This window comes from Falco punctatus (assembly GCF_963210335.1).
Source record: "Falco punctatus genome assembly, chromosome: 2".
Lineage (NCBI taxonomy): Eukaryota > Metazoa > Chordata > Aves > Falconiformes > Falconidae > Falco > Falco punctatus.
The window spans coordinates 38,282,588-38,295,789 of NC_137581.1; the positions used below are offsets into that span (position 1 = coordinate 38,282,588).

The 13,202-nt window shown below is 41.7% G+C and overlaps 1 protein-coding gene across 1 annotated transcript in view; it reads right to left on the bottom strand.

The window, feature by feature from the left end:
• The window catches only part of PCDH20 (protocadherin 20), a 29,246-nt gene extending 19,774 nt beyond the window's left edge, over window positions 1-9,472 (bottom strand). Inside the window, exon 1 of the mRNA XM_080376158.1 lies at window positions 553-9,472. Within this exon, the coding sequence (XP_080232284.1) occupies window positions 553-693 (141 nt within the window). The 5' untranslated portion in view covers window positions 694-9,472. The remainder of the gene's footprint in view (window positions 1-552) is intronic.
• Between the last annotated feature and the right edge of the window lie 3,730 nt (window positions 9,473-13,202).

Below are 13,202 nucleotides of genomic sequence, written 5' to 3' on the forward strand. Positions count from 1 at the left end.
GGGCCCGGCCTCCCGCGGCCGCGGGGCCGGCGGCTCCAGCTCCGCCACCAGGGGTCCGCGGCCGCCCCACGCCGCCCCGCGGGGGTCCCGCTCCGGCTGCCGCCCGACGAGCCGAGCTGGACGGAGGCGCGGCGGGGAGGCTGCGCCGAGGAAGGTGCCGTGCCGGCAAGCGCGTCCCCAGCGCGCCGCGTATGGGAACGGGCTCCCCGAAAGTAACTTCGGGCATCGCCTCCACGCGGGGTTCTCCCTCCTTCCTGCCGTCTCAACCACCCGCTCGCCTTTTTCGCGGCCCTCTGCTACAACCCGCCTCGGCAGCAGCAGTAAAAATAATACCCCAAAAAAAACTTTTCACGGCTGCTCTGATCTCTGGAGATCGGGGCGAAGAGAAAAAAACACGAACAAACATATATATATACACACATATATATACACGTATATGTATATATACGGTTTGGGTTGTTCGTGGGTTTTTTGCCAATTTTGCTGCTGCGTGCGAAGTCGGGCTCGGGGACGGCAGGACGCGGCGCCTCCCCCCGCCGCCCCAGCCCTCACCTGCAGGCTGCCGCGGGCGGGGGTGCTGCCGCGACCGCCCGAGGGCCCCATGCCCGGCCGCCGCTGCCGCCGCCGGCTGCACCCGAGCCGCCCGCCCGCTCCGCCGCCCGCCCGGCGCCTCTGCTCCCCGCGGGTGCCCATGCCGCCGCCGCCGCCGCGCTGGGCTGTGCGCACCGCCCCGGACACTCCCCCTCCGCTCGGGAGGCCGCCGCCGCCGGCGCGGGGAGGGCGGGAGCGGGGGGCACAGCCAATGGCCGCGGGCGCGGCGGGGCGCGCGGCGGGGGCGCGCAGGCAGGGCTGCGGCAGCGCGGCGGGCCGAGTGCTGAGCGTCGCGGGGGGCCGCGTCGGAGCGGGCGTGGGCGCGGGTGGGGGTGCCGGTGGGTGCGGGTGGGGGTGCCTGGGAAGCGCTAGGACCAGGGGAAGAAGATACTTCCGTGTGGAGACAGGGTCTGTGGGGGGAAATAATAAAAAATTAAAATAAAATCTCCTTCTCCTCCTCCTGTGGAAAGATGCAGCAGGCAAAGCGAGAATTAAGAGCTGCCTCGGTTTAAGGCTGCCGAGCCCTGATGAGCGCTGAGCAGCTGGTGCCTGCGCGGAATGGAAGTGATGTTTTGAGGAGTTTGCAAGTGCGCGGAGGGCGGAAGGTGCGCGTCCCGCCAGGCTGGAGCCGCGACTGCCATTCCTGCTGGCTGGAACCCGACGGTCCCCTGCGGCAGAAAATGACGTGCCCTCGTTTTACAGTCTCCGGCCACTGCTGGCCAGACTGTGAGACTGCCGTAGAACTAGACGTGAAATTATCAGCGCTCAGAAAACTTTAGGTACCGCAAAACCGATTACGCGTTTCCTTAACATCTTGGGCTACCAAAAAGGATGGTTAACAGTTAAGCTGCCCTGCGGTCCTCACACGGGCTCTCTGCAAGATCTCAAACGGAACTTGAGATGCCTGTCTTTAGCCTTAAAGTGTTCAATGGTCTGGATCCAAGCTATTGCTGGGAGTTCAAATATTGGGATTCTGGCAGGCAGCTGCATTTGTCAAGCACAGTGGAGCTGCCCTTCACAGAGGAAAAGTACAGGAGACTGAACTGTCTAAATCACATGCCCTGAAGACCACCTTAAACGTTTCCACATCCATGGCAAGCACTGTGTACAGGCATTTCATCTCAGCTTAGGTACTAAAAACCATATAGGACAGCGGAAACTTGCCTTCAGTGAAAACAACAAAAAAACCCAAACAAACCAACCAACCAACCAAAAAAAAAAAAAAAAAAAAAACAAAAAAACACCAAACAAAAAAAACCCAACCAAACAAAAAACCCTCTTCCCTTTTCCTTCTACAGCTCCTTGAGAAAAAACTCCACATCCAATCCAAAATGGAGAAACAAAATGAAACAAAAGGTTTAGAATCCCAATCAAAAAACAGCCTTATGCCCAAGTCTTTTGTAATACTGCATCTTTCAAAAGCAAGTAAGTGAAAAATACAGAACATATTGCTTAGTAACTCCTGGGATGTTCTAGGATGTTGTGAGAATGAGGGTACTGGCACAAGCTAAATATCATAGAATAGAACGGAACATAATAGAAACAAAAGCTTCCATGGCTGACTTCCTCCAGGGCTATATACAAATTGTATTAATTCCTTTCTCTTCCATCCTTGAAATATAGATAGTGCAATAATGTTTGTCTGCATAAGAGCTTTACCCCGTTCTCGCTGAAGAATGCTAGTTAGTGGCAGCAGAACCAGGCTTTGTTTTATTCAGTGGATCTCTTTGAAACATACTATGACTTTAATATCCACTTCATCTCCAAATTACATTAGCACAATAATCATATGTGACTTAAACAGTAGACCATTAGGGTACTAAAAAAAAAGTCCAGCTATATTTATTATTCAATAATCTCCAGGGTTTTGAAACCACTGAGTACATACTGCCCTTATAAATTGTTTAGATCTTTACCGTTCAATTCTAGCACAACTAGAACAGGCAATACAGTATATACAGTTCAGAGCAAACATGTATAATTCAGGAAAGGAATCAAACTACCCAAGTCCTTTACTAAATTCTCATCCATGTGCACTGTTCTGCAGATTGCTCAGTATGAAAGGTGCCCATAAAGTTGATCTGTTTCAGTTAGTTTAGCTGGCCATGACAGATGCTTTTAGTTAACTCACATCTACTGTAATTTTATTCATTTCAACAGAGAAATATTGACTCATTCGGATTTCAGTCAGATTTTGACACTGATTTATGTGGAGTTTGAATTTCATGGACTGCTTATAATCTTAGTGAATCAGTAGTCTTCTTGTGAATGAATCTGAAATCCCTGTAAAATTCTACCTTTAACATTTTTTTTTTCTCCTCTGACGTCTCAGTTTATCTCCCTTTGATCTTGAAATTACTGACCTATTACTATACCATTCTTCTTAACCATCACATTCACTGCCTTTCCCTGAGGCCTCTGATAGGGTAGGCTGTGCCCCAACTATTATAGTGTTTAGGTTTTCATTACACCTGATGTGTTTTAATTTATAAAACCACATGTGTAACGGCAGAATTAGAAGTTTTCTGGAGCAGCTGGTACCTATATAACATTTAATTTTGTTAGGAATCAGCAACGTCTAATAAGACTTAAAAGTTCCTTAAAGACTAACCTGTCCAATTAATATATGTAAGGAGAAGTACTCCAGCTGTGCATGGGATATGTGATGAGGGGTGGGAGAGAAGCAGGAGTGCAGAAGAGATAAAGAATTGGCATATTAATTCCTGGCACTTTGGGGGGGGGGGGGGAGCCCCTTCCAAAATTCCTGGAAAACATTAACTGATGTCATTGTATTTGTGTATTCAGTTATGTTTTCTGGGGATAAGATGTTACCAGTTTATAAACCCAGTACCATTTGATCACATAAACTAAACATATCTTTTTAACTTTTGTTTTACTACTTCAAATCTTATTATCTCTGAATATATCCATATATTGGTACTACATCCAAGATCCTGGTTACAATTAGTGAATAAGAAGGAATAAGTAAAAGCATTTCTGTGGAATTCCTGATTGCCTCAGGTAAGTTACAAAGCACAAGACTAAGATTAAGTGACAAGCCATCCAAGAAGTGTCATAGTTATTTATAAATACGTTAGAGGAAGTAAATTATTGCTATGGTAAAACAGAGCATTTATTTGACTTTATTAAGTTGGACTTAACAGGTATTGACTCTTGATTGAAATGCCTTGGTTTTGTGGGCAGTGTTCCAGTGGCAGATGGAAGCGTTTCCAGATTAATCATTCAGGACCATCACTTCTGAAAGGGAATCTCAAATAGTATTTTTTGGCATGGCTGGCAACCATGACCAACTTTTATAAGAAATGGGGATGCAGGTACGTGTTGTCCCACTTAGCCTAGCAAAAAGCTATGTTACAGCCTGTGGTTCTACTGAGGAAGGTTGTGGTGTGAGCTTCCCCTTCAGTGAGATTCTACTGATTCAGCTGACAAACTCTGTAATACTTTCATCGGTGTGACCCTTTGCACTAGGTGCTTTTCAGTGGGGAAGCAGTCAAACTGAGTGAAAGCACTGGTGTTAGTATTGATTCCTAGTCACACTAAAACTGAGAAAGGCATAAGACTAATAGACTGCCTCTTCTCCGAAGAGCTTAAACTGCAAGAGATACAGAGCAGGTAAAGGAGGTCCTTTTAGCTATTAACAATATAAACTTTTTATTGCTTTGCTGTTCAGTAAGGAAAATGCCTTACACCCTGAACTTGCTGTGCAGATTAGTGGATTACACTGTGAAAGACTCTATGAATATTAGATAGTGACCTTGCCCACAGAAGTGCTGAGCATCTGGTGCTCGCATTTGTACTGAAAGCTATGATCATTTCATGTCACTGTAGATCAGACCTAGCATGATCATCCTGTTCTCCATGCAGAGCAGGAGAGGGGTCTTGGCATTGTTTTCCCTTGTGACACTGAAAGACAGTAAAAACGCTCTGAGTCCAGCTTGAATAAAGCAGCAGGGGAGCTGCAAAATGGATGAGCCCTTGGAGTTTGTATTGCTCAAAATCTCCAGTCATGCTTTCAAAGGGTGGTTCTCACAGGCTCTTGCAAGGTGGAACTGCAAGGTTCTGCTCAGCAGTCTTTCATGAACAACACCCTGCTGCCATCATGACAACCTTTAAAGAAAGTAGCTAACGTGGGAAAGTGGGTTCTAAACTTAAGAAGAAATACCCCACGAGACAAGGCGATGTTTGATAGGAAGGCTAACAAAAGTGGATGAGATTTTCTTGTCTAGTTAGCTTAGCGTCTATTGGGGACTACAGTGTTGAAGTATCACAAATCCGAGCTGTTAAACACTGGCAGAGAAAAGGAACTTGAAAAAAAGCTTTCTGCTGTCTCTGAACCAACTGCGTTTGATGTATTTGTCCAAATTCTTCCTCAATTTCTTCTGAGATTTCATAAAAATGTAAGTTCTTTGGCTATGATGTTTTGTATATGTCTCTATATGTTTTGCCTATGTCTCTTTTTATCTGGAAAAATGCCAGCAGTTAGAAAGATTGCCTTCAATATATAATCACAATTTTATTTTCAGAAGAAAAAAATAATTTAACATTTATTAATTAAGCATAATTTTCTAAAAGTAAGCAGTAAGGAAGGATTTAAATTAGATTATATTCCAGCACATCTTTTTTACCCATTTTGTACACTATATTACACAGTGTATTAACTTTTGCTTTCACTGAGTACTTGTGCAAGGCTTAAAATAGTAATGGTACAACTTTTGTTTCTTACAAGCCAAAGTATAGGCTGAGGTATGGTGCTAATATGAAACTGCTAAAAATTATTAACACTGTAAGTCTTTCATTACAGTCCTTATCACATTAGTTCAGGGACAGCATTCCAGCTTCTGCCAGCTCACTTTCTACATAATGCCTGCAGGTTATGAGAGTGTTATGAATATGTAGATATTTCTTAATCAACTTCTCATTGACATTAAGCCATGGCTTCGCAGCTGAACTTACAACCTCTTGATGCCTGAAATCAGATCTGTGAGGAGCACACTGCTCCTAGCAATGGAGCACAGTGCATTGAAAAAGACCTGTGAGATGTGAGGTAGCTATCATATGTGGAGGTATGTGCCTGTTGGCCTCCATGTGGGCTACTGTGTGTCAAGTAGTTCCTCTAAGCCAACTAGCTGCAGCCTGCAATCCCATTTCATTTTCTAAGATGGAAATGGTTGGAGAGCGGTATAGTGCAGTAATACAGATAATTTTTTCCTATGACTGCCTATGTATTCCAGCTTATCTTCTCTTAGTTCATATAGAACAGACAGTTGTATATATTTTACCTTGTCAGTTGAACTGCCTAGCTTTGCTCTGAAATACATACAATACGTTGTAGTTTCATCTGAGGTCTTCGGCTGTGCAGGACAAACATTTGCTTTCTTGACAATAAATTATTTTGAACTTTCCAGGGACCAGATTCAGTCATCTTGCCTCAGTCTGTATTCAGGTAAAAATTCTTAATGAAGTTGTTAGCTCTAATCCCCTAATATTAAATTATTCCTCGCTCACCAAAATTTTAAAAAACCCAGAGAGCATTTTACTGAACATGGGATAATTACTACATGATCTGAGAGTTGGGCCAAATTGCTTCTTTTATTTAGACAAGTGAATTGACCAACTCTCAGCGGGATTTAGTACATTTTTATGTCTGTGATGAAATGAAGGTAGTGACACCAAACAACTTAATGTGTAGGCAACTTTTTACATAATGGGAAAACATATTGTCCGTATGCATCAGAAATCTTGCAGCTGATAGTGGCTTTATTGTTCATATTTTCACTGATCACTCAGCTCCGTACTGAGATCAGAGACAACAGTGTTTTCTCTGCAGAGGCTCTGGGTTCACTTGGCAGAGTTGAAACAAATGGTGGGAAACAAACCTGCTCTGAGGTTCATCCAAATACAGGTTTTCTGGAGTCTGTAAAAACATTTGGTCACACCAAAATCATACTTCTGTCTTGTTCCACTTTCATATGTAGTCGAAAGAGAGGATTACTCATTAGAAAGGGTGTGATTTGCTTGCTCTAACTTTGATATCTACAAATCAGACATCCAGTTTAGGGTCTTTTTTTGCTTTCTGAGACACAGACATTTCCAAGGTATATAACTGAAAGAGATAGGTGTCTAAAACAAGTGAGACAAATTGCTCTCTGAAAGGGTCTGTTTCTCTCCCAACTAAAAAATCCAGGCTAGAGTAAGTGGCACATATATAGATATTTTGATTTTAACTATTTAAAGGTAGATTATACAGAAAGACTGTGCTGAATGTGTAGCCATAATACTTACATTGCAGATATGACTTTAAACCATACTCTTAGAATAATTAGTAATATACTTTGAGACCACTGTTGAATCCAAAAAGCCTAAATACTGGATGCTAGCAGCACACTTCTCACAAATTACCAATCAATAAATATTTACAGGTGTTACTTCACAATTGTTTTAGAGAGTAATACCATCTGACAGGAAAACAAGTACTGATCTATCCCTAACATACTTTCAGAAAGTCAAAATTCATTATATGCATTATTTTTTATGAACTATTAGCTTTATTCACCAGACACCACTTTTTCTTCATACAACTACAATTTATCTCAGAGAAGTGAAGAATATAACAGCTTCTAGGAAAACAATTTAAACTTTTACCTACAATAAAATAGCACTTTCATTTGACAAATTCGTGATGTTTTTTAAGCAGCATTGAAAGTCAAGTTTGGAGTTTGACTTCTTCCCTCTTCCTGGTGCTGCATATCTCTAGAGCTCCACATAATAACCATTTAATTCAAGAAATCAGAAACTCAGCAAGCAGTTTAATAAAAGTCAGAAGACATTTCATACAGCACAGAATAAAATTATCTAGTGTTTTACTCCTTCACATCGTGAAATTCTTCAGGGAAAACCCTTTTTTTTGTGTGTTAAAAAATGGAAATGCATAATTCATGGAAAAATGAGCAGCCTCTACACAAGGGTAAAACCTTTTTCTCCTTATTCATGGTAATATGGGATTGTGAATCAAACAGCAATTAATGTAAATTTCTATTTCAAACTTTCAGTAATGTACCATTTAATGTGGCAGTGTTAACAGCATAACCAAGATGTTTGTTAGTGTTTTCCTATTCCTTAGGGATATAAAAGCTCAATTTAAATTGTCTAGCCAATGAACAAGAGCATAGAATTGCTAACTGGAATATATTTCAATGGTAGATTGCCCTTCTGGTACATCTCTTCAAAACCTGATATATGCATAAATAGTACACATATGTATAGAATATGTGTTGCAAGTAAATTGACTGAGAAGACCTTGCAGCAGAGCAAAGAATAATGATTCAAGGTACCCTAAAATAACAGAAACTGAATAAATTCTGATTTGCATCATGTGCATTCATTTGATAGTAAGTAATTTGTTTTAAAAACTTTTTTTAAAAATTTTTTTAAAACATTCAGCAATGGGAAGAGCAACACAGGGGAAGAGATACTAAGGGAACTATAGAAAAAAAATTATTTTTTTCTTTCTATCCAATATTAACTCAGATCTCATTCTGATCAGTCTGAAACTTTAAGGATTACCTCTAGTCTTTTTACTGTGTGAAAGTAAAAGAGATCACCCTCTGAGAGAAGTGGTTGGTACAAATTATCTACAAATCTTCTTGATACAGAAATGATTTTGCGGATGTAGAAAGATCTTGGTTTATAAATATGTATGATACATATGCCATATATATGTTCAGCATATATGTTACTAATTAATAGTGAGCAATTTTCCTCCTTAGACTTGGATTGCAAACTTTCTGAAACAGTAACACCTGTCTCTCACCTTTCATCTTTATACAACCTTATACTAGTTTTTATAAACATAAATACATTGTTTCTGCATATCATAGTGTAATGAATACTGATAATTTTACTGTTTTTTCAAAGACATAAAATTATCTTTGATTCTCTGCACAATTGTCTATTGATTTGAATTTAGTTATTTGACATTACGTTCATTACCTTCTAGTTTTATGATTATAGCTTTATTGTCATCATAAACATAACCAGATTAAAAGCTAGACTGTGTGATGTAGACTGATATTTACACGCATGTGTGTGTGTGTTGGAAAATGGAACATTCAAAAAAATTGAAAATGTGCTGTTGTGTGTTGCAAGTTCCAGTCCAGGTCAATTGTTACTATGGGTCAATGGAAACAATAATAGTTATTACAGGTCACTGAATTTTGATACATCAGTGGTTTTGCACTCTTCAGAGGCTATTTATAGAATTTATAAAAGGGATTCAAGTTCATAACTTTTTTTCTTTAGTAATTTATACCCATAGCTAGTTTCAAGGTTGAGATAATTTTAGAAAGAAAGCTAAACATGATGTAATTTGTTTTTTCAGGCAGGGAGAAGTGTACAGCACCAAGAGCACCCACCAATCTAGAATGGATTCTTCTTTTTCGCAGCACTTGGGAAGTTCATGGTCCAAAGTAGAAATCGAAAGAGCTTGTTGGTTGATCAGGGAGCCATTTAAAATTGTCATGGCCTCTGTCAAGTGCCTAAAGCTCACTTGAGAGAAATATCACACAGTTTTGCCCACCACATATATTTTACATCTGCCTGGTTTGGTTAAAGCTACAGATTGTCATGACTATCCACTGGGCAACAATGAAGGCTCAAAAGAGCCTTTAACTCAGCAAAGAAGCCTCAACTTTTCCTGAGGGATCAAGAAAAAAGAAACATCTTTTTTTAGTATTTTTTTTTTTTTTTTTTAGGATTCTGGTAATGACGATAAGCTGCCACTCCATTTTTGTAAGATGGGTTGATGTTTGAGGCTTTGCCAAGGAAGGTATTTTGGGAGCCATCTGAGCCATCTATTCAAACTGAGAGAATGTGTTTCCTTGTAGAAAGCTAACAAGGATGCATAAGAGGAGTGTTTAAGAGTTAGCAAGGTCTTAAACATTGTTTTTAAGTTAGATTTTCCTGGTTCCACATTATATGCAGAATTCAGGTGATTCTTTCCTTAGTGCACTTGTCAGGTTGGATTCCATTCTGAGTTTTCTAGCTTTCTGCTGATAACACATGTATTCCTCACATGTGGTCTGGGCAGGCATCCGATCATAACATTTCTTGAACAAGACCTAAGCACCTGTAGTGGGTTGGTACCCTGGCTGGATGTCAGGTGCCCACAAAAGCTGCTTTATCACTCCTCTCCTTAGCTGGACAGGGGGGAGAAAATACAGTGAAAGGCACGTGAGTCGAGATAAGGGGAGGGAGAGATCGCTCAGCAGTGACTGTCATGGGCAGAACAGACTTGACTTGGTAGAAAATTAATTTAATTTATTACAGATCAAATTGGAGTAGGGTAATGAAAAATAAAACCAAATCTTAAAAACACCTACACCCCGCACCCCACCTTCTTCCTGGCTCAACTTTGCTCCCAAATTCTCTGAACCTTCTCCCTCTACAACGGCATGGGGAGTTAAGGCATGTGGCTGGGGTCAGTCCCTCACACGCTGCCTCTGCCGCTCCTTCCCCTCAGGGCGGCTCCTCACAGCCCTCCCCTGCCCCAGCCGGGTCCCCCCACGGGTGCCGTCCTTCAGGCACAGCCGGCTCCAGCCCGGGTCCCCCCGGGGTCCCCAGCCCCGCCAGCAAACCTGCCCCAGCCCGGGCTCCTCTCCCCGCGGGGCCACAGGCCCTGCCAGGAGCTGCTCCGGCGTGGGCTGCCCACGGGTCACAGCCTCCCTCGGGCACCCACCTGCTCCGGCGTGGGGCCTCCAGGGGCTGCCGGTGGGGATCTGCTCCTCCGTGGGCCTCCCCGGGCTGAGGGGGACAGCCTGCCTCAGCGTGGGCTTCACCGCGGGCTCCGGGCCTGGAGCCCCCTGCCCCTCCTGCGCTGCCATGGCGGCTGCGGGGATGGACCTCTCACACAGTCTCATTCCTTTCACTCAGCTGCAATTGCTGCTGCACAGGTTTCCAGCCCTCCGCCCCCACTCCTTCTTAAATATGTTATCAGAGAGGGGCTACCACCATCACTGAAGGGCTTGGCCTTGGCCAGCCAGCTAGCATTGGCTCCATTGGACATGGGGAAATATTCTAGCAGCTTCTCACAGAAGCGACCCCTGTAGTCCCATGCTGCCAAAATATTGCCACACAAACCTAATACAGCACCTCACATGGCTATGTATTTTGTCTCAAACCCAGGTCTAACTGGATTGCCAGGAGGGTCAGTGAGTGACCCTGCACCACCTAAACCACACACACAGCTTAACTGCTGGCACAACATCTGGGCTCTGCTTTGGGCTACTGGAACTAAAAAGGTAAATCTGATGTTGGTAGGGCTAATCAATAAAAGGTATAAAAGCCTGTGCTCATTGGTGCAGCACAGCAGGGGGTAGGACATGGAGTGCTCCCTGGCATTTCTATATTTATCGGTACAGATGGAGGCTCTCAGGTCACTGCCTCTTAAGACTGTGGGGATGTGGAAGGTGAAATGTTTCCAGGCTGACTCAAGGCAGCCTATGTGCTGTTTCACAGACTGTGGTATATAGAGGTGGATATTTCGTATGTTGGGAAATAGGCAGGTAAACTTCCTTCATTAGAAGATGCCAATTAACTTAACTTGCTACACACTATTAAAAAGACTGCCATCATTGCCACTACGTTACGCTGTTTTACAAAGTGGCATGGCTTGAGAACAGCTTCAGAAGAATTCCTGAGAATGAATGGGTTTTGGCATCAGGTGAGCCAAAAAGATTAGCTACAGTGTTAAAATACCTGATCCGAAAAAAAGTCAGCTCAGTATCCGGCTGTAGTACTGAGTTGGCTGAAGCTGAGCAGCTTCAACAGTATGACATCCATAAAGAGAACCATCAGTATCAAGTAAACATTATAACTGGCACAGGAAACAAACAGAGTGAGAGAGGCACTAAACAGCATCTTTGTATTACTGATTTCTAATCTTTGGTACTCCTACTTACTAAATAATAAAAAATAAATAAATAAAAAAAAGTCAGAAACCAAAAAGCAAACCACAAATCCAAACCCAGCAAAACCTTCAGCTTCCCCAAGCTGTTACCTTGCTATCTGAAGAGATAGCACCTTCCCTTGGACCTCCAGCTGCTTTGGTAAATCTCTGGTGATTTATGTGGGAATTCATTGTGTTTGCAAATAGTATTTGTTAGGGAGAAGGTTAAAGTAATTCCTTCCTAGGGATAATAGGAAAACCCCAAGAATAAAGTGACTTCAGAAAAATAGGATTATTTTTGATCACAGCATGTGACGGCAGAAGAGGCAGAATAGCACTAGAAATAGGCTGACTGAGGGATATGTCATATGGTCACATGCATAATTCATTTTCCAGATAATGTAAAGCATCATATATAATGTTTTTTGAAAATAAGTATGAAGATGAGCAACATGCTTCGGTAATCCACTCATGCTGTACAACCAGAAGGAGGAGAGAAACCTATTTCTCTTTGCACAGAGGGAAAGGGCTCTGCTGGATAAACTTGTACTACCCGCATAAACTAATAAATTAAGGTTTTTTTCTGATAATCTTGAGTTATATATAGGGAAGTATTGTGACTTTCAGAGAAAGATTATTACTCCTTACAGCACTGCTGTGTTTATATGCATCCAAGATAAAAATGGATTTGGAGATTATAATTTAAAAATGGTTTGACTGCTCTCACTTTGGTTTCAGAGTTTGGGTTTGTGGCTCTGTCCATCTTAAAACAACATCTCTAAGTTCAAGTGATCAGAAATGTGACAGTATGCAGTTTCAGTTTTGAGTGAAGTAATAGTCTTTTACATTTTTTGTGTGTCTTTAGGGTTCGCCTTGTTTTGCTTAAAAAAAATTTACAGAAATTGATTACATGGCTCCTGATCTCAGATTTCACTTGTAAAAATCTACCAAATATGACTTACATTTATATAATGGGACTTTGTACTGTTCTATGATTCATTCTGCATATTAAGTTAACAGACAATGTTTAATATCTGCAGTATTTTATGTCATTCTTGATCTGAACATGCTTCTATTTACTTTTTTATTTATTCTGTGTTCATCAAAATAAGTAAATTTACTGTCTCACTTATCATTGTAAATTATAACAGAAATTCCAACAGACAAGTTAATTTTAACTGATTTACTGATATGCAAACTAAGAGTTTAACAATGTTCTCCATGTACTTTATCTATGAGATGATGAGCTCATGGCTAAGTACTGATGTTTTGACTCACCGAGCATCCCATTCTTTTTAATTACATTGCACATCTGTTTTCTTACAGTATTTATGCAGTGGGTATAATGCAGCTAAAAGGCTGAGAATTTCCTAGCTTTTACAGCTTGAACTAGGCTAAGGGATAAACCTGTCAAATATTACAGCAGATATATGTGATAGTTCAGATGTTTAAATATACAGAAGCACAATTTTGTACTTTGCTTGCTATCAAAATCCAGTACATCAGTAATTCCTTCCACCAATCCCCTCAGACAAGGAAAAAGCAAGAGTAAACATAATGACCTAATTCCAATTTTCTACACTTTATGGTAGTAGGTTGGTTTTGATTTGGAGTAGTCTTTTATTTCTTCTTTTCCCAAATCTCTAGT